Raw genomic sequence first — 21,940 nt, forward strand, 5'->3', positions numbered from 1 at the left:
CTATAGAGATAACTAAACGTTGCACTATTTTCCGGGCGGCAACGGTGTCCTGTCAAGAAATGTCCCCCCAGCTACAGGGAAGTCCAGTGATTGTAGCTTGTTTGTACGCGCGATGCTACGTCGCATTGTTTAGTTGAAGTTGTTTGGCATCGCTCAATTGAATTTGAGTTACAAATGGATACCAGAGACTCTGAAGATAAGCTCTCTCGTCCCATGACTAGATCGACACGACGGATGTCAGGTAAAGGTGAGCACTGTTCGAGTGGTATGTCAATTAACTAGCTTAGCCATCGGAATTAGCTCCCTCATACTCACAAGTTTAAAAGAAAATCAGATTTGGATCGGTGCTTTGGCTAATGTTAGCAGGCTTCACCGGTGTAAATGATCCTCAGATAGGAATCTGTATTAAAATTAACTTAATGTTTCAGTTCCTGGTACGAGTTCAGGCACAACTTTAAAACCAATGAGTTATCTCCTTACATTGAAATGCTTTGCTACATATTAGCCATTATCTATGTGAGGGTTTTTTTTGTTGTTGTTTGTTTGTGTTTTGTTTTTTAGCGCTGTGTCTCGAAACAGTTTACAGCAGCAGCGAAGTTAAAATCACAAACTGACTTTCGCTTTTAGCACTGGCGGTCAGTGACAGGGATCAACGTTTCATTAAGCCGCTAAACACACTGATATATGGGCAAACTGTGAAAAGCAAGGTTGGACTGACTTGATATTGAGTGCAACTAGTCTGTGGAAATATGAGTTTTCCTTTTAAGAGCATTCTGAAGTCAATGACAGAGTAGTTCAAAAATGAAAATTCACAGGCTTTTACTGTGAAATCCAAAATAACATGGCATTGACGGGGCTACTGGAGTACACGGGTGTGTCATTTGGATGTAACATTAGAGTGTGTAAACAAGACTAAATGATATTTGTTATGTACTTAACATATCTGCAAATTAACTCGAAGCTTTTATTTTGCAATTAGGTTTCGAATGCTTTTATTTTGAAATGATGGTTAATGTTGAAGCTACATTTACTTGAAGGTGGTTTTTATTTTGAAATCAGGTTTCCGCGTCTCTTGCCGTAATACTAGAATACATAGGGAACACAAAGCAAAATGGAGGCTGGCTGGACACCAGTTCTGTTTCAGGGTTTTTTCTTCTTTTGGCTGCTCCTGTCAGCGGTCCCCACAGGGGATCATCTCCGTCTTTTTCGCCCTGTCCCTAGCTCTGCATGTCCTCCTTCACATCATCCAGGAATCTCTTCTTTTGTGTTCCTCTTTTCCTCCTGCCTGGCATTTGCATTTTCAACCTCCTTTGCCCAGTATATTCACTATCCTTCCTCTGCACTTGTCCAAACTATCTCAGCCTTGCCTCGCTATTTCTCTAAATAACTTATCCTGAGCTGTCCATGTGATATACTCATTTCTAATCCTGTCTTCCAAAGGGTCGAGTTTTGAGGCAACTCCTAGGCAGCCTATAAAGAGGACCAAAAGAAAAAAAGCACAAGCTGACGCTGCTGATGCTCCTACATCAGTTAATGGTACCAAAGATGGGGAGCCTGACTTTGAAGATGGAGGTTAGTTGCTGGAATTAAGTATTTGCCTAATTTTAATGGCTGATTACCCTTAGTTACCCTCACTGTTCAAGGCACTGTTAAAAAACAAACAATCCGTGTCTATTATTTATTACCTAACAGAGTCCCCTAGCAAGAAGAGCCGACTGGATGCTGAAGAAGCAGTGTTTGACGAGAGCGCTGAAAGTAAGATGGATGTTGAGGAATCATCTGGAGACATTCAGAAAAATGAAGACCAGGAAATGGATATTGAACGGGATTCCTTTAAAGTCACTTATGTGCCAAACATACACAAAGGTTTGTACTACAACTAGTGAACATTCATTATGAAATAAATCATAGAGATTAGATAATATTCCCTTTTAATTTATTTTTATTAAATGTAAAGAACAAATGGATAATACAGTAACTTAAAACATAGGGAGGCTGTATAAAGTGTAAATAAAACAGGACTGAATTAAGTTATCAAAACACCACATTTAAATGTCCAAAGATTGATTCTGTTCATCAACCTGTTCCAAAATCTTCTACACAGTACATTTGCTAAATGACTGAAACTATGACTATGCAAATGTACTGTTTATAAGGTTGGGGAAACCTGCAGTCAGCTGAGATTGGAGATTCTCCCTCTGAAAACACTACGTCCAGATGAACAGAATCAGACTTTGGAGATTTACTTACCTGGATGATTGAGAATGCATCACATTTAAATAAAAAAAAAAAATTAAAATAAAAACAAAGGCAAATATCTTGGACCAATACTTTATTTTTACTATATAAGCCATATAATAATATACAAATACACTTTGTGTTAAGTTACTTTTCTTTTATGACTTTATTAGGATTTTATCTTAAAAATCTTCTGCTTAACACAGATGCTCTCGGAGATAGGAACTTAAATCCCCGTGTAGTGCTTGATGAGCTCTACAGACCCAGTCTTAAGACTGAGGATCCCAACTTGATGAAATCCAAGAAAGGTAGAAAAATGCTCCATCTTCCTTGACATTCAGAGTGTTAAATTATGGTCTAAGTTATTTGACCTAACCTATTTTGTTTAGTTTCAGCAACACCAGCACCTAAAGCACCTGCACCCCCCACCAAGCCTGTCGCACAGATCAGCGCGACAGTGAACAGACATCATTCACCGGCTCTCAAGCCGTCCAGCATGGCAGACTACAAGAGGACGATGATGCTCAAAGCCCAGAGCGCTGGTATTGTGCTGCTCATATTCTGTATAGAAAGGTTGAGCGTCTGCGTGATGACTTTTGATCTTTGAAAAGATGTTTTCTTTTCTAAATTTAGCCTCATCTTCAGATTTATCCAAAGTTAACCACCTTACCCCAAGTGTGCATCCGAGACGTGTGAATAACGTTCCAAGAAAAGAGACTATTCATTCCAAAGAATCTGGTATTGCTGCTTTATCTCAGTATTCTCTCTCTGCAACACCTGCTATAGTGGTGACATCTGTGCATTAATATAATCATGTTTTCTTTTATTAAAAGACAAACAGAAACCTGTTGCTACCAAGACACGCCCCAGAAATTCCTCTAGAGGTAAGTTTGTCATTTTAATTATTATCTTTAGACCTGATGATGCTTTTTAAACATTATTTATTAACTTTGTGTGTTCTTTTGTTTCTGTGTTATTAAAGGGTTCACGTGGTGTTTGTGGGGTTTAGTTCGGCTGGTAGTTCTCCTGTTAGTTCTCCTGGTACTATTTGTGATCGGGACATTGCTGATATACAAGATCATCCCATTACTCCAAGACATGAAACGTGGTGGAGGGCAGTCATCCAGGGCTGTGAAGCCAGAAAGGTTTGCTGATCAATTGTCTGATCTTCAGACTCAGTTCCCCAGTCAGCGGCCTGAGTTGTGGAAGTTGAGCAAAATCCACCTGGAGAAGCACCTTAAAACAGCCCATCCCTCTGAGCCAGTCAGTCTGATTTTCACTGCAGGACAGAAGGCTGAGAGGACACTGCAGTGCCTTGCTCGGGGTCTGGCTGCTTCCTTCTCATCTGCCCTCAATGCCTCTTTCCTTGACATTGATGGAAAAAGCAAAGCAGGCCAGGACAGTGATAAGGTGAAGTTAGACATTGACAGTCAGCTGCAAGCAGCGTTTGAGGGAGAAAAACCTGTGGCCATCATTCATCGTTTGGAAGAGCTGCCACCAGGCTCCACTCTCATTTTTTATCGCTACTGCGACCACGAGAATGCCGCATATAAGCGGGTTTTCTTGTTGTTTTCTGTGCTGCTGCCTCAAGATGAGATCCCGAAGGAAAAGGGTTTAAAAGAGGTGGAAGAGATGGTGCAAGACTATCTTAAGGAGAGGCTGGTGGACACCAGTGGCAAAACGTATAATATAATGAATAATGATAAGTTTGGTGGTCTGTGGAGTCGCATCTCCCATCTTGTCCTGCCTGTGGTGTCTGAGGTGGAGAAGAAAGGATGCTAAAAAGACCAAGCTGCCTGATTCTTCTTTGCACTGTAGAAGGAGCTACGAGAAAGGAAAAACGTGGAAGTATGATGTGTGCTGTGATAATTCATTTACAGCATTCGATAATTGTGTTATTCTCTTTCTCTCAGAGATTACATTGTACTTAAATTGAAGTCAAACGCATATGATTTGGTTCGACTGCACAAAAATTTAAACAGTTTTTACTCATGCATGCATGTTAAAAGAGGTTACAGTGTTACACCATCATTCCACTTCACAAGTGTGGCGATAATCTTTTCTCATGTGCATGCAATCTACGAAACACAGACTGACTGAGCTGTTTAATTTTTTGTTGCCTGTTAAAGCCTGCATCGTTTCTCAGCAGCTTTTAATGACCATCTCATTTTTTCCGTCATCCTCAGCTTTTCTTTACTGGAACTAAAAAAAAAAAAAAAAAAGTTTTGTTTTCAGTGAAAATTCATATTTCATCTTTTATTCTGCTGTCCAAGACAACCAGGTGACTTCATTTAATTCTTTATTTTTTGTGTGAGTGCTGGAAATGCTTGGTTTTGACTTAAGTGTCTGTCTTTTTGAGCAACAGCTTTTTAAGGTGAATATTTTATATTCTTTGCTTTTTTCTAAATATGTATATTTGTGTCATGTTTCCTGGATTGAGGTATTTTTTTTAAAGCTGTGTATATGTGGATTTGATATTAAATGGTCTTTTGAACATGTTGTCACTTCACATTGTGAGCTACTCGCAATGTGGTTTATATCTGTAAAAATATTTTGGATAAATACTGATTAGCTCGTCCCAGACTGTGCCTTAAACACATATGAAGAATACACTGTATTTAATTAGAGTAAAAACTTTCTCCAGTCATTTATACTAGCGCACATGACAACATGTGAACTTGTTTGTGCTGTTTCCTGTCATACATCTCATTCCTCTTGTTATTCTGAGCACTCATAAACACCTGAATATTATCAATAAAGATAATTTTGATACATAGAGGAGTGAATTGTCTAATTGTTTATGTTAATAATGAGCTAGGCTACTACTGTTAGCTACAAATATGAAACTGAGGCTACAGTTCTTACAGGCTCAGCAAAACCAGACAACTAGACTGTAAAAATGGTGCCTGGTCTGATGAGTGTATTGTAATGTTGTGACAGTAGGGTCAGAATTTGGTATAGACAACGTGTGAGCATGGATCCATCCTTCTTTCTCTCAACGGTCAAGGTGTTGGTGGCGACATAATTCTTGGCATATTTTAGAGTCTTAACACTTGTTGAGCATTGTTTAAATGCCACAGTCTACCTGAGTGTTGTAACTGTTTATGACCACAATGTAGCCACCTGCATTAAAAAACACAACACACCATGTAACAAAGCTGTTAACCTCAAACTTGTTTACTGTACTCAGATTGCCTCCACAGTTACCAAATCCTGATCCAGTCCAGGACTTTGAAGGTAAAAATGTTCTAAATGCAAGAATGTGTGGGGGAAAAGTGAACTTTCAGTTTTCATCTTCACACACTTGTGTTTTAAATTTACAGTTACAGAAAAAACATCCACAAATGTTTAGATTGATATCTACACAAATATACCGAGAGCTGCAAACTGGTAATTCAAATTAAATATTTGGGGGGATGTGATGAAATGAAATTTAGATTATGATAAATGTGTAGCAACTGCGTGAGGCTATGATGTTAATATGGACCAAAATCACAAAGAATTAAGACAGCAAGGACTCTAATAAAGCATCCACTGGGTGTAACCTGTCCTTCTGTTTACTAAAAATTAAAGTCTCCAGCTGTGAAACGAGGACTTGACATCTATTCAGCACATAAGAAGTCAATCATTTACTAAGCAGGAGTTACGACTCACTTCTTAAGAAACCTGACAGTTCAAAAGTCCATTTCAAGATTATGTTTACAGACACTGTTTTGTATCAATAACATTAAAATTAGGTTTGACACCAAGTATGAATATTTCTTTACTTTTATTTAAATGTGTCCAAATGAAGATATACATTGTAGCTGCTAGAAGAGCATTAGTACGGCTCTAAGAACAGGAAGTTACAGCAAGTTTAATCATTTTCTAAGCAGTTGATAAATGCATCTCTGTGTCTTGGCAGAGTTTAACTGAGTGAGTCACCAAATGGACCACAGACATAGACAAAGGCTACCTTTTACACAGCAGTGGGTTTATTGTTTTGAACTCAAAGTGAAATACCACAAAAGAAAAGCCATTTTACTGCTGAATCATGAGACATCAGTTTGCAGCTCATGCTGTAGTTTCATGGGGACGAAACTTGTGAGTGAGTGCTCCACTTCCACTTCCTCAAGTGGTCTTGATGAAAAGAGCATTTATTTGAAGTTTACACAGCTACATTCTGGCCTGAAAATATCGTAAGAGGTTTTTTTTGTGATCCAGACAGAGTAATATTAAAACTAAGTAGCTGCCGCCATTGTTGGAAACTGGAATTGGCTGAGCCGCGCTATGAATTCTGAGATATGGTGGACCACGAAGGATACACCCAACCCCTCCTTCAAACCTGTCAATCATACACAGTACAACATGCAGTGAAACGCTTACTGCTGTGCAATTCTCGACCATTAAAAATACAAGAATGACCTCAAATTAAATATGGAAATTAAAAAGGTTTGCAAATCAGCAGTGTGCAGATTTACAGTGAACAGTAAAAAAAATTATTGAAATACATTATTTTGTTATTGAGTGCATGTACAGTGATGTGATATGCAGTGTTGGGAAGGTCACTTTGGCTCTGGATGGTGAGTAGAAGTTCTTGAGCATCTTCAGAGTGTTTGTGTGACAGGTCCTGTGTGATGTCAAGCCCCGGGTATGTGAAATTGTCTTCTCTCTCCACTGTTAAATATATACTGCCTAATAATGTCTGTTCTGTGTGGCTTTTCATTAGGCTTTTTTTCTTAATCTGACTGCAAGAAAATGCCTCCAAGACACGGCAAGGCTTTGAAATGGCAATACACAGGTGGATCTAACTTCATCCTCGAAGTACTGCTTAACTTTGATGAGAATTAATTTAACCTACGTTAGGAAAACTTCCCTTGAAAATGAAAAACAAGCTATATAGTGTGCCAGGGGCGTTTTTAGCCCAAAGATTTACTTTTTTTTGCTGTTTGTCTGTCGCACTACTAAAAATATAAAAATATTTTAAGGACTCTTCTATTTTTGGAGTGTATTTTTTTATGTATCTGTATTATATGATACACACACATTAAAAGTGAATCTCTGTCCAGAAAATACACTCAGTTTACTTTTTGCTCACTGTGAGCATCATTCATTATTCTCCCCAGTAATTAAGGTTAGGATATTTTTTTTTAATTCCAATCCATTCTTCTTTTGCAGCATTTAAATAACCTTTATCAGATTTGTTACAGACATTTCAAAAAAGTGTTTTGCTTTTCTTTTACAAATGTGGGGATTAAATTGAGTTAAAATGTACAAAACAGTGATGTCATGTTTTGTGACGAGGACCCAGGCACAGAGAGACTTGATGAATTTAAGAATTTCATGATTTAATAAAGAAATTTGCAGACTTGCACAGAGATGGTAAAATTATGATGACTGATAACAGAGACGAAGACAACAGACGATGAGGACAGGGAGGAACAGGGGTTTAACTGCACCAAGGAGACAGTCAGAGAGAACTCAGGACAACTGGAGACATTTAGGGATGCAGGGACTGACAGAGACGGGGAAGAAGTCTCACTGTGACGAGTAAAGTTTATCTTGCCTGGCTGGGCAGCTCTCTGGGTGCTCAGCACCCCCAAAGCTCTGATCCTAGAATCGCCCCTGTAGTGTGCTAAAGCAATATGCAGTCTGTGTAGTCTGCCTGGTGTATTGAAAAATTACGAGATACAATAAATAAGACCCTCAAGCACTACTTGCATTAAATGAGGAAGCAGCAGGTAAACAGTGTGATATGATCAGTGTGATGTAACCATACTATATATAAACTGTAAGAGAAATCTGATTGTGATTCAAACAAACCACAAAACTATTGTTTCTGACAAGTAAATATACCAACAATGATGGCTATAGAAAAAGAAATGGCTCCAGCGAAGAGGATTACTGACACAATATTAACAACAACATCTCTGAGTCTCCTCTGGAAATGAGAAAAACAGACATGAACTTGCTGCTTGTTTCTCTCGCTCGTTCCTAAATGGCCTGTAACAGAAAAATACTAATATTATTATTCCTCATTAGATTTGATGCTGTATCTGATGCAGATTTTTATATTCAGACAGGCACAAGGCATTCACCTCGTTTTTCACTGCTCAAAATGACAATCCAGATTACATTCAGGAAATCCCATACTGTGAAAGCAATCATCACTTTCAGAAGCCAAGAGTCCCTCACGTTATTTCCGCACTCATTCTCCATAACACCAAGAAATATGACAGCAACTGGCCCAAAACAAACATGGAAATAATATCAGAGCAATGTAAAGGCAGTGGCAACTACTTCCACAAAAAAGTCCAAACTCTTTTTTGATGGTGTAAAGTTAATACTCTTAAATTTACAAGTATAAGAATTTTCTTACTTGTAAATATATTATGGATAACAAAACAAACATTGGCAGCGTATTCACAAATCTTCCTTCTTGAAGAGAACATGAAAAATGAAATAAACATTTTGCACAAATGTCAGTTGATATGTTTGCACATGCAAAGTGAAGTTAAACGTACCTTTCAGGACCACTTCTAATCCCCAGAGACAAAATTACTGTTCCAGTGAAATTAATCACTATCATCACACACACAAGAGCAAAGAAGATGACCTAAAAAATACATAAACACACACATTAAAAATACATGTGGGAAAAATTAAACAGATGTTGTTAATGAGACGGGTTTTACACCACCAGTTGTTCTCACCTTGGAGGAATCACCGATACTAAACAAGATCAGGGATGAGATTTCAACAGCCACACAGAGGACGTTGCCTGCTACCTTACACACCTACAAAATTTAAATAAAAACAACAGTGCATATAATAAATTAGACAGCCTTGAAAGCCCTGAAAATCCATATTTTACCCTATGAAAGCAGGGGTAAGTTCCAGCACCCCGTGAACCCCCGGCTTTCAAACTAACTACATACTCAAAGAATTTTTGGAAGCAATACAAAGATGCAGGACAAGAAGAAAATAAAACACTGTGAGCACCAAAGGCCCCCAGCTCTTACCTTATTTATATGATGAAAAACAGCCTCACTGGCCAGTAAGACTTTGCCTATATTGGATATTACCTAACAAGACATGAAGTAGAACACAATTACATTTCTTTTTGTTCTTTTAAGGTGGGGCTGAATAGCATTTAGTGCGTGTCTTGAGTATCGTTAAATATGCTACTTACTTTCATCTCTGCCACCAAAACACAATCAAAACACATCAGTGCAATACCTGCTCGCTGAAAGTAAATCAGAAACAGGGAGCAGTGTTGTCAAAAAAAGCTCTTGCAAGGTTAATGAGTCACTTTGTGTACAGTGTTACAAAATCAAATCCACCTGTGGGTTCTTACTTCTTCTATGTTGGTGTTGCCCTTTGTGGTGCTTGGTGTAGTAGTTGTTTCCGGTGTAGCAGCTGTTTCCGGTGTAGTAGTTGTTTCCGGTGTAGTAGCTGTTTCCGGTGTAGTAGTTGTTTCCGGTGTAGTAGCTGTTTCCGGTGTAGTAGCTGTTTCCGGTGTAGTAGCTTTTTCCGGTGTAGTAGCTGTTTCCGGTGTAGCAGCTGTTTCCGGTGTAGTAGTTGTTTCCGGTGTAGTAGCTGTTTCCGGTGTAGTAGTTGTTTCCGGTGTAGCAGCTGTTTCCGGTGTAGTAGTTGTTTCCGGTGTAGCAGCTGTTTCCGGTGTAGTAGTTGTTTCCGGTGTAGTAGCTGTTTCCGGTGTAGTAGCTGTTTCCGGTGTAGTAGCTTTTTCCGGTGTAGTAGCTTTTTCCGGTGTAGTAGCTTTTTCCGGTGTAGTAGCTGTTTCCGGTGTAGTAGTTGTTTCCGGTGTAGTAGCTTTTTCCGGTGTAGTAGCTGTTTCCGGTGTAGTAGTTGTAGTAGTAGTGCGCTGAGGTAAGATGATATTCACATTTTCCCAGAATTTTACCCTTTGCTGAAGAAATGTTGCTCTGAAATATGTTAGAAGGGAATGAATGCTGATATAATTCATTTTCTGTTGCATTGTAATATTACAGAAATCTGAAGCAGGTCAGGTTCGATTTTCACCGTGGACGTCAGCCATAGAATATCAGAAATTTTAAAGTCACCTGAACATGATGTCCTGCTCTGCTTCTGTCGCAGTCCAGTTAACTCGGATCAAAGTTTTTCTGTGATTAAGTGTGTGACTAACAGCTGAATCCTGAGAAGAGTGGCAAAACATAAGAGAGCTTCAGATTTACAAAAAATGAAAACAATAAATCAAATTCCAACTACTTACTTCCAAAACACCGCATGTCAGGAGTTGAGTCTTGTCAGGCTCAAGTAGAACAAATCTTCCAGTAAGACGTGTTTCATCTGCAACCTCTCGAGCCTCTAACATAAACCCTCTAAAATATGTGGATTCCTCGCTCTTGAGCAAAACTTGAAAATTGTTTCAAAAATTCATCCGAGCAAAGATTTGGGAAAAAGAGAATGAAGAGAGATTGTAATAACTTGTAAAAAAAAATGTAAATTACAATTACACCAGACATTGCTGTGATAAACAAATTTAACAAAATAAAAACTACAGCGTTCCCTGTACCTGTAACAGGCTCTCCAGGATAGCTGCCGGGCACATATTCAACCATGAAGGGGGGGTTTGTGGTTTGAGGAGCTGCACCATTATGATCGGGTAACATTGAGTCACATGCTTCTGGGAAGTAACCCCCTGAATACCCATGCAGCTTTGAGATGATGTTAAGACTAATCAGAATCCACATCCACATCTGTCAAATAAATATCACAGTGATACCCAGGTCATCCATTGGCACTCTAAATATTTATTTACTTCTGCAAGTATTCATATACTTCCAGCATGTAGACTTCTAGTGGCAGATTACACTGAAAGTGTTTGCTTTAAAGATGCTTGAGAGTATAATGTCATTGTCATTCATAGATTTGCGAGTATTGAGCAGCCGACACATTGCTGGACATAAATGTTAGGTTAAAACTTTTTCGCCTTTTAACTACTGTTTGATTACAAATGCAGTTTTGGTGGACAGAGCCAGCATGAGGTGTATGTGGATTTCTCTAGGAAAACTATTAGGGGGGAAAGCCGTTTTAGAGAGCTCTCAGTTTTATCCATTAAACTTTGATTTGATTTGATTTGATTTTATTGATTAGCATTCAAATTCAAATCTCAGTGAAAACAGTGAGAAAAAAAAAAAAAAAACCCCAGTGAAAACAGAACAAAAATCTACCATAAAGAAAGAAAGCATGAGACAAGGCTAATCAAAAGGTATTGGCTGAAGCATTTGCTTATTACGCCAACCCTTTTTACAAAATATCTTTTTGTATGCAGCTCCTGTACACAGGGCTTGAAGAAAATAATAAAACAAAGCAAAAACCAAACAAAACAAACAAACAAACAAACAAACAAACAAAACAAAGAAAAAAAAAACTTTCCACCTTAGATAAGTAACTACATCAAAGTAAAGAATCAAGAGGTTGTTGTTTTTTTTCTCCTTTTTGTTCTTTTCATTCTTGATATATATATTTTTCTAATACTCTATTTTTAAACATGTTTTTAAACAAGGAAAATGAACTACACCTTTTTAAATCACTGTCATAACTATTCCACAGGTTAACTCCTCTAACAGAAACACATCTCTGCTTTATATTTGTCCTCATCTTGTTTTTCTTAAAGAAATCTGTTCCCCTTAAGTCATATTGACTCTCTCTGACTTTGAACAGCTTCTGAGTACTGGGGCAAAGCAAGTTATTTTGTGCTTTATACATTATCTGTGCCATTTTATATTCAACTAAATCATAAAATTTCAGGGTATTCAGATTAATAAACAAAATGTTAGTTGGTTCTATATAGTTTGATTGGTTTATAATTCTTATAGCTCTTTTTTGTAACTTGAAAATATGAAGAGTGTTCGTTTTATATGCATTACCCCATATCTCCAGACAGTAAGTCATATATGGTAAGTCATATAAACTTGAAAAGGATTTCAACATTTCTCTGGCAAATATTAAACACAGACTGACAAAAACAACTGAGTAAGAACAGTTTCTTACCTTAAAGTAAATGTTTGCACACCACATCTAATAATGTGAATCAGAAAGCTAAGAGAATCAAAATAAACCTGAACATCTGAGTTGACAAAGAAAAATATCTCCTCTTTGAAAGTCCCTCTAAGAGAAATAGAAGAAACCCTGCAAATGTCTCAGAAGAAATGAGTCCACCCTCCAGGACAGTTACAGTTGTTGCAATGTGTGTTAGTGGGCGGTGCTACAGCTGTAATTGAGGAAGCTGGAACATTGTGATAAACAAAACACATTTCCCTTCACTTGTGAAATGAAAGACATATCCTGGATTATTTTCCTAGTCTCTTACTTCCTCTGTGTGTGTCACCATCCATATCACTAGTTCAATTAATCTGGCTCAGTGAGCAGATATACTGTGATGTGTAAGGCTTTGGATTGACGTTATTCAGTCCCATTGTCTTTAGTGGACCCTACTGGTCTAGGGTCCATATATATTGTGCTATTGTACTACAACCAATCAGAAAATTATGAAGGATCTGAGCTATGTAAATGTTGTCATTGTAGATGTGAGTCAGCCAGATTATGATTATCAGTGTGACTCATAGTTAATCATGAACAAAGACAGGACCATACAGGTTTCAATCTGAGGTACATGAAGCTTCTTGATCCACACCTCAGATCAAGCAGCCGTCCAGTTTAAAGTTAATCCACAAGAAGAAAGAACAAACAAAAAGAAACATCAAAAAATGTTTGGCATGAAATTTCCTTTATAACAACCCAAACATACACCGAAGCATTTTCAGGAATACAGCAGTGCTTTAAATCATAACCCATCTAAAGCAGCGGTCTCCAACCTTTTTTGCGCCACGGACCGGTTTATGCCCGACAATATTTTCACGGACCGGCCTTTAAGGTGTCGCGGATAAATACAACAAAATAAAACCAGTACCGGTACCGAAAAAAGAAAATTTATTCATAACACACGTGAAAAGACCCAGGAAAACCGAGTTAACGATAAAAACGATAACAAAATAACACTGAAAACCGATAAAACCCTGAAAACTATACATTTCACACCTGAGCCTCAACTCTCGCGGCCCGGTACCAAACGACTCACGGACCGGTACCGGTCCGAGGCCCGGGGGTTAGGGACCGCTGCTCTAAAGGTATTTTTCATGATGTGGTAAAACATGAACAAAGGGCAGAAAAACACACAGATTGCATTTTGTTTGTGATGTGGAAGCATAATAGTGGTCAATCAAAAGTGATTATTGTGCAGTCGAATTTCTTTGGAAAGGGTGTGTCGAGATCATAATGAACACTGAGCTGTGACTTGAGATGGTGCCTTCAAATGCTACAACATGCCTCGGTGTTCGCCTCGGTGTTTGGGGGTGACATCCCTTGGCATTGCTGACTGTGGATATGACATCCTCGACATTTTGTGGGTGATGCCTGTGGAGGTCATGCCGCTGCATTTGTAGATGATACCACGGGTGTTTAAAATGGTGCCATTATGTTTGGGGATGATCCCATTGCTCTTTAGGGTGATGCCACAACCTGCTGCAGTGTTTCGAGGTGAAGCTATGAGCTGCGTCTTTAACGTGATGACACAACATACCATTGTTGTTGGTGCTGTGACTTTCCATGTCTGTTTGAGTTGATGTCACAACCTGCAGTTCTCTTACAAACAGAAGTGACCTCGTTTTCTCATATATGCTACAAATACTGCTAAATACTGTCACAGAGTGTCACAATCAAACCTCTGCCTGAAAAAGCCATTAATATTTTTTCTCTAAATAATTTAGTTGCAATGAATATTTAATTTTCAAGACAGCCAGATGCAGTGCCATGATTTGTGTTATTCCTGGCAATACTTTTATGCAGTTATAGTGTCTTTTAAACAGAAATCTAGATCCACTAGAGAACCTTTGTGAAGGTAAAAATGTTGTAAATGGTAAATGGCCTGTATTTGTATAGCACTTTACTAGTCCCTAAGGACCCCAAAGCGCTTTACATATCCAGTCATCCACCCATTCACACACTGGTGATGGCAGCTACATTGTAGCCACAGCCACCCTGGGGCGCACTGACAGAGGCGAGGCTGCCGGACACTGGCGCCACCGGGCCCTCTGACCACCACCAGTAGGCAACGGGTGAAGTATCTTGCCCAAGGACACAACGACCAAGGCTGTCCAAGCCGGGGCTCGAACCGGCAACCTTCCGATTACAAGGCGAACTCCCAACTCTTGAGCCACGATCGCTGTAAATGTGAGAATTTATTTTTAAAATTTCACTTTCAATTTTCATCTTCACACACTTGTGTTTTAAATTTACAGTTACAGAAAAACATTCACAAATGTTTAGATTGATATCTAAATATACTCAGAGCTGCAAACTTGTAATTCAAATTTTACTCATTTATTTTTTGGGGGATGTGATGAAATGGGAGATTTAGATCACGACAAATGTGTAGCAACTGCGTAAGGCTATGATGTTAATATGAACCAAAGTCTCTGTTACACGCACCTTGTTCAGTCTGTTTCACAAAGAATTAAGACAGCAAGGACTCTAATAAAGCATCCACTGGGTGTAACCTGTCCTTCTGTTTACTAAAAATTAAAGTCTCCAGCTGTGAAACAAGGACTTGACATCTATTCAGCACATAAGAAGTCAAACATTTACTAAGCAGGAGTTACGACTCACTTCTTAAGAAACCTGACAGTTCAAAAGTCCATTTCAAGATTATGTTTACAGACACTGTTTTGTATCGATAACATTAAAATTAGGTTTGACACCAAGTATGAATATTTCTTTACTTTTATTTAAATGTGTCCAAATGAAGATATACATTGTAGCTGCTAGAAGAGCATTAGTACGGCTCTAAAAACAGGAAGTTACAGCAAGTTTAATCATTTTCTAGGCAGTTGATAAATGCATCTCTGTAGCTTGGCAGAGTTTAACTGAGTGAGTCATCAAATGGACCACAGACATAAACAAAGGTTTCAGTTTGCAGCACATGCTGTAGTTTCATGTGGATGAAACTTGTGAGTGAGTGCTCCACTTCCTGTTTACACCATTTATTAATACTTGAGTTATAAGTGTTTGTCTAACCACACCGTGACTTTCAGAACATAGAGATGGGCTGGCTGTTATAGCTAGAAACTCCTTAAACATGTCATCTAGTGAAGACCCCTTCTTTTAACTAATTTGATATTCAGATGAAGAAGACAAATAGCACTAACCTTTTCTATCTGATATTAATCTATAGACCACTTGGATTAGCTAGGATTTTCTTTGTGGAGTTTGGGGACTTTTTATTGTCCACCATCAAGCTGGAAAGAATCCTGCTGCTAGGGGATTTTAATTTCCATATTATTAAATTTAATTTAGTGACAGAATCAGATTCACAGAATCATCTGATTATGTCACCGGCTCTGGATATCAGACCACTCTGTCGTGAGGACATTTTTATAAGCGATCATAAACGTCTTTTATTTGATCTCTACTTTATCTGTGATCTGAAGAGAAAGAAGGAAAATAAAAATATATTTCTATTTCCTGTGTGCCCTTTGTTCATGTGAAGCATTTACAACTAATTACTGACTCTGTGGTGAAAGAATTTGGAATTATTTGATAATAATCTACCTGAAACTGATGATATGGAACAGCATGTGGCCTCCTTCAGTTCACAATGTCTAAAAATTCTTGAAATCAGGAAAGGTGGCACTGTTAAATCCCCACCCTGGTTCACAGAAACTATCCCCAGCTTTAGGTTAATTTGCTGTAAAACTGAGCACCAGTGGAAAGCCACAAAACTTGAGGTTTATAACCTCCACTTGAAAGAACTATTATCTACCTTTAACGACATAGTGAAAGATGCAAGAGCCACTTATTTCTCTAAATAACCTGCAGTAGGAAAAAGAAACCCTAAGGTTCTCTTCGATACAGTGAAAAACATCATCTCTTCTCCAACTCGCAATGACTTTTTAAGCTTTTTTCAAGATAAGATCAGTAGCCTGACAGGACATTTTACTCCCTTAGATAGCCCCTTCAACTGTGATCTCCCAAACCCCACAATTATGGAATCTTTTCACCCAGTTTCTTTAAAGCATCTATTGAGTACTTACTCAAATGAAACTTTCAACGAGTCTGAAGAAGATGCTGAAACATTTTTCTAATTTTTAACCTTAGAGAGCTTTGTATCACATCTTGTGAGCATCTTAACAACGGAAAATGATGAAAACCAAAAATCCCACTGTTGACATTTAATCCTGATATTATATACTTTTCTTTTTCATTTTAGTTGTTAAGGGTTCGTGTTTTCCTTATAATCTCTCCCAAGTATTAGTTCATCAGTCTGTGGTTGTGGTTTCCACATCAATGGAAAAGCCATACACAAATCAGTCAAATCATATCAACCCGGATTCATACATATACACATTCAAAACAACAACAATAAAACCCATCACAGCATCTCATTATTCAGTATGTGGGGAAATGAAAGCTAAGTTAGGACTAAATAAACATGAAACCGATACTGATCTGGTGATCATATTTTTAAAACTATATTAAAGCATTCCAGGGTCTCGACTATAATCTTTAAGGCTACTGTGAATATTTGAAATGAACTTTGACTGTACTGTTAGACTTTAGTGCAACCACTGCTTGAATTGTAAATGATGAGTCAGTCTTACTCGAATCAGGCAAAAATTCCTTTTAGACCAAAGTTCTATGAGAAGGTTCTCATTGTCCTTCATGATCACCATCCCAGTTCTGTAGGCCCTTCAGAGTTTGTCCCTCTTTGTGATAGCATAACAAGATGTTGGTAATTTTCCCATTAAAACAGTTATTTTAGCGACAGCCACGCACACAAAATTTCCTATTATTTTGACTTACTATCTAATATTTAATATATAACAAGTTGCAACAAATCTCCTGTCAGAGCTCCAACAGTATATTCAAACTTCATGTGTCCCTTGAGTGCAACAAAGCTTTCATGTTTTCTATATTATCCTTTTTTACATTTCTGTATGTTTAACATGTTCTTTCACTTTGGCATTATTAATAATTAATTATACTTTACATGCAAGACATGCTTCTTGCAAAATAATCACTTAAAAAAAATCATGTAAGCTAGCCTCAAGGGTTACCATTTTATTTTAAAATGTCTTGTTTCTGCTCAACTTCCACCAGGTGTCACCTTTGAGCACGACAAATGAGCTCTGCAGCAACAACAACATTGCAGGTGTTGTGCGTGTCATTTTAACAATAAAAGTGAATATTTTTTTCATCAAAAGAGGTTTTTTTTGTGTTGCAGAGAAAACATTAGTGTTTTTAGTGGGAGAAATGTTTTGTCACTCATTCAAGAGACTTATTCACTCTCAGCAGACTGCAGGTTTCCCCAACTTTATAAGCTTCAACTGTGGCTTCTTCCCAGAGTCTGAGACATGCGTGGGATTAGGTTAATTGATGATACTAATTTAAGGATGAATAGTTATCTGTTTCTATATTTTTATCTAATTTTTTTTAAATCTTTGATGCTTATATACCTCATTATTTTATATTCATAATTGCCACATCTTTTTTAATCACACATTAATATTCTATCTTTTATTACACAAATATGTATTATACTTTATTCTTTCATGAGTTACTTACAAGTTTCTCTTTGTTCACAGCCATTGACATGTTGAAGAGGTTAACATGTGAGAAGCAGATCAAAATTGTGTTGATATCTGGTGAACGCAGTAACCGGGTCATTGCAGCAGATTTCAATGCAAGACACCCTACGAGACCACCCATCTCCCATGCTACAGTCAGCAAACTGCTTGCTAAGTTTCGTGAAACTGGTTCAGTGTTGGATTTGCCAAAATGTGGACGCAAGAAAACTGTCACTAATGAAGAAACATCAGTGGCTGTCCTAGCTTCATTCAGCAAGAGCCCACAGCGTAGCACTCGCCGCATGTCACTGGAGAGTGGCACTAGTCGAACATCCCTTCGGCAGATATTAGCTACTCACAGATGGCACCCTTACAAACTCCAGCTACTGCAGCATCTCAACGAGGATGACCCAGATCGGCGCACAGAATTTGCAGAATGGGCAAAACAAAAATTGGAACAGGACCCTCAGTTCACGCAGAAGATTTCGTTCAGTGATGAGGCAAACTTTTATGTGAATGGTGAAGTTAACAAACAAAACCACTGCTATTGGTCTGACACTAACCCACATTGGATGGATCCCTCCAAGACTGTTGGACCAACAAAAGTGATGGTTTGGTGTGGTATATGGGGCACAACGATAGTGGGTCCATCCTTCATCAATGGAAACCTCAAGACCACTGGATATTTGAAATTGCTACATGATGATGTGTTTCCCTCTTTATGCACTGAAGCTGGCACGTTCCCTGAGTTTTTCCAGCAGGATGGTGCACCACCACATTATGGGTGCCAGGTCCGAGCATTCCTAGAAGAACAGTTTCCTGGAAAGTGGATTGGTCATCGTGGGCCAGTTGAATGGCCCCCAAGGTCTCCCGATCTGACCCCCTTAGACTTTTATCTTTGGGGTCATCTGAAGGCAATTGTCTATGGTCTGAAGGTATGAGATGTGCAGCACCTGAAACTACGGATACTGGATGCCTGTGCTGGCATTTCTCCTGTGGGGTTGCTATTAGTGTGTGAAGAGTGGAAGAAGAGGGTTGCATTGACAATCCAACACAATGGGCAGCACATTGAACACATTTTATAAGTGGTCAGAAACTTGTAAATAACTCATGAAAGAATAAAGTTACGTTGAAACCAAGCACACCATTATTTTTCTTGTGACATTACCAATAAGTTTGATGTGTCACATGGCCCTCTTCCTATTGAAAAAACAAAAGTTGTATCCAAGATGGCCGACTTCTAAATGGCCACCATGGTTTTTGATTGATTGGTAATTTATTTCAACATGTGAACAATATACAAGTACATTTAGAAAAGAAATGAGAGAAAAAAAATATACTATACAAATTACATACAAAAAAACACTCTGATTAATTTACATGTTGAAAGGGAGTGGGAAGAAGTATACACTTATTTAATCCCACCCCTGTCCCATAAATTATCAGTGAATATTTAGTCAGCTTCCTTACTGATATAATTTGTAATAAAAATAGTGAACAGATTTCTGATATACTATATACTATAATATCACATCATGAATTTTTTGTTTGTTTGTTTTTAAATAGAGACATTCACTTAATTTAAATATTTTCCTTTTCTTTATAGATCGAGAAGATCATATTTTTATAACTCTTTTTGAACAGTTTTATGTTTGGACATTGCTTTAATTCCATATTCAGTTTGTTCCATAGTTTCACTCCTTGAACAGAAACACAAAAGCCTTTTCTTGTAGTACGTACCTTCATTGTTTTGAAGTTACAAAAACCCCTTAAATTATAACTTCCTTCTTTCAAAAAAAACATACTCTGAATATTACCTGGCAGTTCTTTATTTTTTGCTTTGAATAGAATTTGTTCTGTTTGGAATTTCACTATATCGTCAATTTTCAATATTTCATACAAAAATAGTGAGTTTGTATGTTCCCTATAACCTGCATTGTGGATGATTCGAATTGCTTTCTTTTGAAGAGTAAAAAGTGAATGTAATGTGGTTTTATAGTTATTGCCCCAGACCTCTGCACAATAGCTTAAGTATGGTGAAACCAGTGAACAGTAGCGAATATGAAGTGATGTTCTGTCGAATACCTGTTTTGCCTTGTTTAGTACTGCAATGCAGATGTGGGTTTAAAAAGTTTGTTATTTACAGTTTTCAGTTTTAAACAAGTTTTTTTGCTACAGATTTCTAAAATATTTGTGTTTTCTTGTTTTTATGACTGGTAGTCTATTGCATTAGTTAAACACGCTACTAAACTCTGTGTTTTTTGTGTTTATCAATGAATATTTCTGGAAAGTTAGATATCATTTGAGGGAAATCTGTGTAATTTTATTTATTATTCTAAAGTCATAGATATAATTGACTGACCTACACAGGATTTCAGGACTAACTCTAACCCCCGGCTTCATCACACTCATTTTAATTTACCTTTTGACTTTTTGATGAGCTGCCTCAGCGATGTACACTTGTAATAAAATTATGTCTGTAAAAACAAACAAAAGAACAAACTAAGGTATATGTAAACATTTGATGGTTACATTCACGTGTTCCTACATTTCTAGAGTCTGAACCGACACACGTATTGTCTGTCTCACACAAAAATATGTAGAATCACTTTATTTCTTCCATGTGTCACCAATAGGTTGGATGCCAGTTTATTTTCAGGGACAAGAAGTAAATGTGCTGAATGCTTTACCTCTCTATGGTGAAAATGAAAAGTATTTTTCGGATATCAAAAAATGTTCTGTGTGATGATGTGGCAAATGTATTTATTTTTTCTGTGGATGAAAATACAGTAAAATAACTGCAGTGCTACAACAACAACAGTCTTTTTAAGACTCTTTTTTTTCCCACACTCTTTCGAACAGGAAGTCTGCAAATCTTGAGATGCATCACCTTTCAAAGGTTAACTGTATACCACAGACTTCCTGGACCTGAGAAAGGGATGCGTACTTGACTCCACAAAGTGCTGAGATCACTTCCACTTCAGTGCTATTATATTGACTTTTCCTAGACTCTGAGATTCAGCTCATCAAGCTAAAGGATATTTTGGCCATGGTCTTACAATTTTGTAATACTGAGAAAATACAGATATTTGTGGATAGTGGTTTAGCAGATATAATAACAGAATATATTATGTATATATATATGATAAAAACAAATATATGATTAAAATAAAGAATTATATTGGTTAAACATGAAATAACGTAAACTGTTTCATGGTAAATTAGTATGAGATCACAAATTATAACAATACCAAATGAAAAGCTAATGTTGACTCAACCTAACTTTGTGTCATGGTCCTGAGTCTGTTGAATCAGTGTTTTTGTTTGGATTAAGAGTGTCTTATGTTATGGATAAATTCTTATTCGGAATTGCTATTACTTAGGTTCTGGTTTCTGTGCTCCCTCTGTTTAGTGTCTGTGTCTCTGTGCCTGCACTGAAGTTATCCCTGTCCTTGTGTTCCCTGTGTACTGTGTCAGTATCGGGTCTCTGAGTCTGTAAGTTCTGTTGGTGTGCTTCCTGTTTTACTTTGAAGGTACGTGTCTGTATTCTGTGTTGCTTCCCTTGTCTCATCCTGTGCAATTAGTCCCAGCTGTGTTTCCTTTCTGTGTCCTGTTTGATCACCCCACTGTGTATTTTAGTTCCGTCATGGCCTGAGATTCAGTTTCAAAGCTGCTACTACATCCCTTGAGTTTTTGCAGCCTCAATAAAGCTGCCTTCTTTAGTTCACTCCTTCATTGTCCATGAGTCCAGCATTTGGGTCCAATCTCCTGCCTGTCACACAGCGATTCATGTCCCTTTCTGTCCAATTGTTGTGTGCTTTTCATTGTATTCCAGCAGATTATTGTTTTTCACTTTATATAATGTCTATTCAAACGGTTTTTGTTTTTTGTTTTTTACAGAAAAGATGTTTCTACATGACCATCGGTCATATAAAAAGTTTCTGGGCAACTGCACCTCATTGTCTTAACTGGGGAGATATGAGTCGGAAATTTCACTAAGAAACAAAACACAAGGATACAAAATGCAATAACTAAGTTTACTAATAAACCCCACA

The 21,940-nt window shown here is 37.7% G+C and overlaps 2 protein-coding genes across 3 annotated transcripts; one reads left to right on the plus strand and one right to left on the minus strand.

Annotated features, from left to right (window-relative positions):
- Positions 1 to 37: 37 nt before the first annotated feature.
- On the plus strand, positions 38 to 5,014 carry LOC308393769 (uncharacterized protein). Of its 2 annotated transcripts, none has more exons than XM_080877755.1 (8): positions 38 to 247; positions 1,441 to 1,572; positions 1,693 to 1,866; positions 2,445 to 2,546; positions 2,628 to 2,780; positions 2,872 to 2,976; positions 3,072 to 3,122; positions 3,221 to 5,014. In XM_080877755.1, exons 1-8 carry the CDS (start codon positions 175 to 177, stop codon positions 4,018 to 4,020), a joined length of 1,590 nt encoding a protein of 529 aa, XP_080733881.1. In that variant the 5' UTR covers positions 38 to 174; the 3' UTR covers positions 4,021 to 5,014. The 2 variants fall into 2 exon arrangements, with proteins under 2 accessions (XP_080733881.1, XP_080733882.1); XM_080877756.1 differs by having other exon boundaries at positions 38 to 241.
- A 2,620-nt stretch (positions 5,015 to 7,634) lies between these two features.
- On the minus strand, positions 7,635 to 12,395 carry LOC308393734 (uncharacterized protein). The gene is made up of 12 exons (XM_080877689.1): positions 12,256 to 12,395; positions 10,775 to 10,958; positions 10,472 to 10,614; positions 10,302 to 10,393; positions 9,575 to 10,163; positions 9,410 to 9,463; positions 9,240 to 9,302; positions 8,931 to 9,014; positions 8,742 to 8,833; positions 8,597 to 8,655; positions 8,316 to 8,459; positions 7,635 to 8,220 (listed from the first exon to the last, which is right to left on the minus strand). The coding sequence occupies exons 1-12, from the start codon at positions 12,280 to 12,282 to the stop codon at positions 8,048 to 8,050; spliced, it is 1,704 nt and encodes a 567-aa protein (XP_080733815.1). The 5' UTR covers positions 12,283 to 12,395; the 3' UTR covers positions 7,635 to 8,047.
- Positions 12,396 to 21,940: the final 9,545 nt, after the last annotated feature.

The sequence above is a fragment of the Rhamphochromis sp. 'chilingali' genome (genome assembly GCF_963969265.1).
Source record: "Rhamphochromis sp. 'chilingali' genome assembly, chromosome: 3".
NCBI lineage: Eukaryota > Metazoa > Chordata > Actinopteri > Cichliformes > Cichlidae > Rhamphochromis > Rhamphochromis sp. 'chilingali'.

Bases quoted from the DNA above. Each gene is read 5' to 3' on its own strand.
- LOC308393769 (XM_080877755.1), top strand. From the start codon at position 175: ATGGATACCAGAGACTCTGAAGATAAGCTCTCTCGTCCCATGACTAGA. The intron at 2,547-2,627 runs GTAGAAAAATGC...TATTTTGTTTAG, and splicing joins CTTGATGAAATCCAAGAAAG to TTTCAGCAACACCAGCACCT. The intron at 3,123-3,220 runs GTAAGTTTGTCA...GTGTTATTAAAG, and splicing joins CCCCAGAAATTCCTCTAGAG to GGTTCACGTGGTGTTTGTGG.
- LOC308393734 (XM_080877689.1), bottom strand. From the start codon at position 12,282: ATGTGGTGTGCAAACATTTACTTTAAG. The intron at 9,303-9,409 runs GTAAGTAGCATA...ATGTCTTGTTAG, and splicing joins TTTTGGTGGCAGAGATGAAA to GTAATATCCAATATAGGCAA. The intron at 9,015-9,239 runs GTAAGAGCTGGG...TAAATTTTGTAG, and splicing joins TTTTTCATCATATAAATAAG to GTGTGTAAGGTAGCAGGCAA.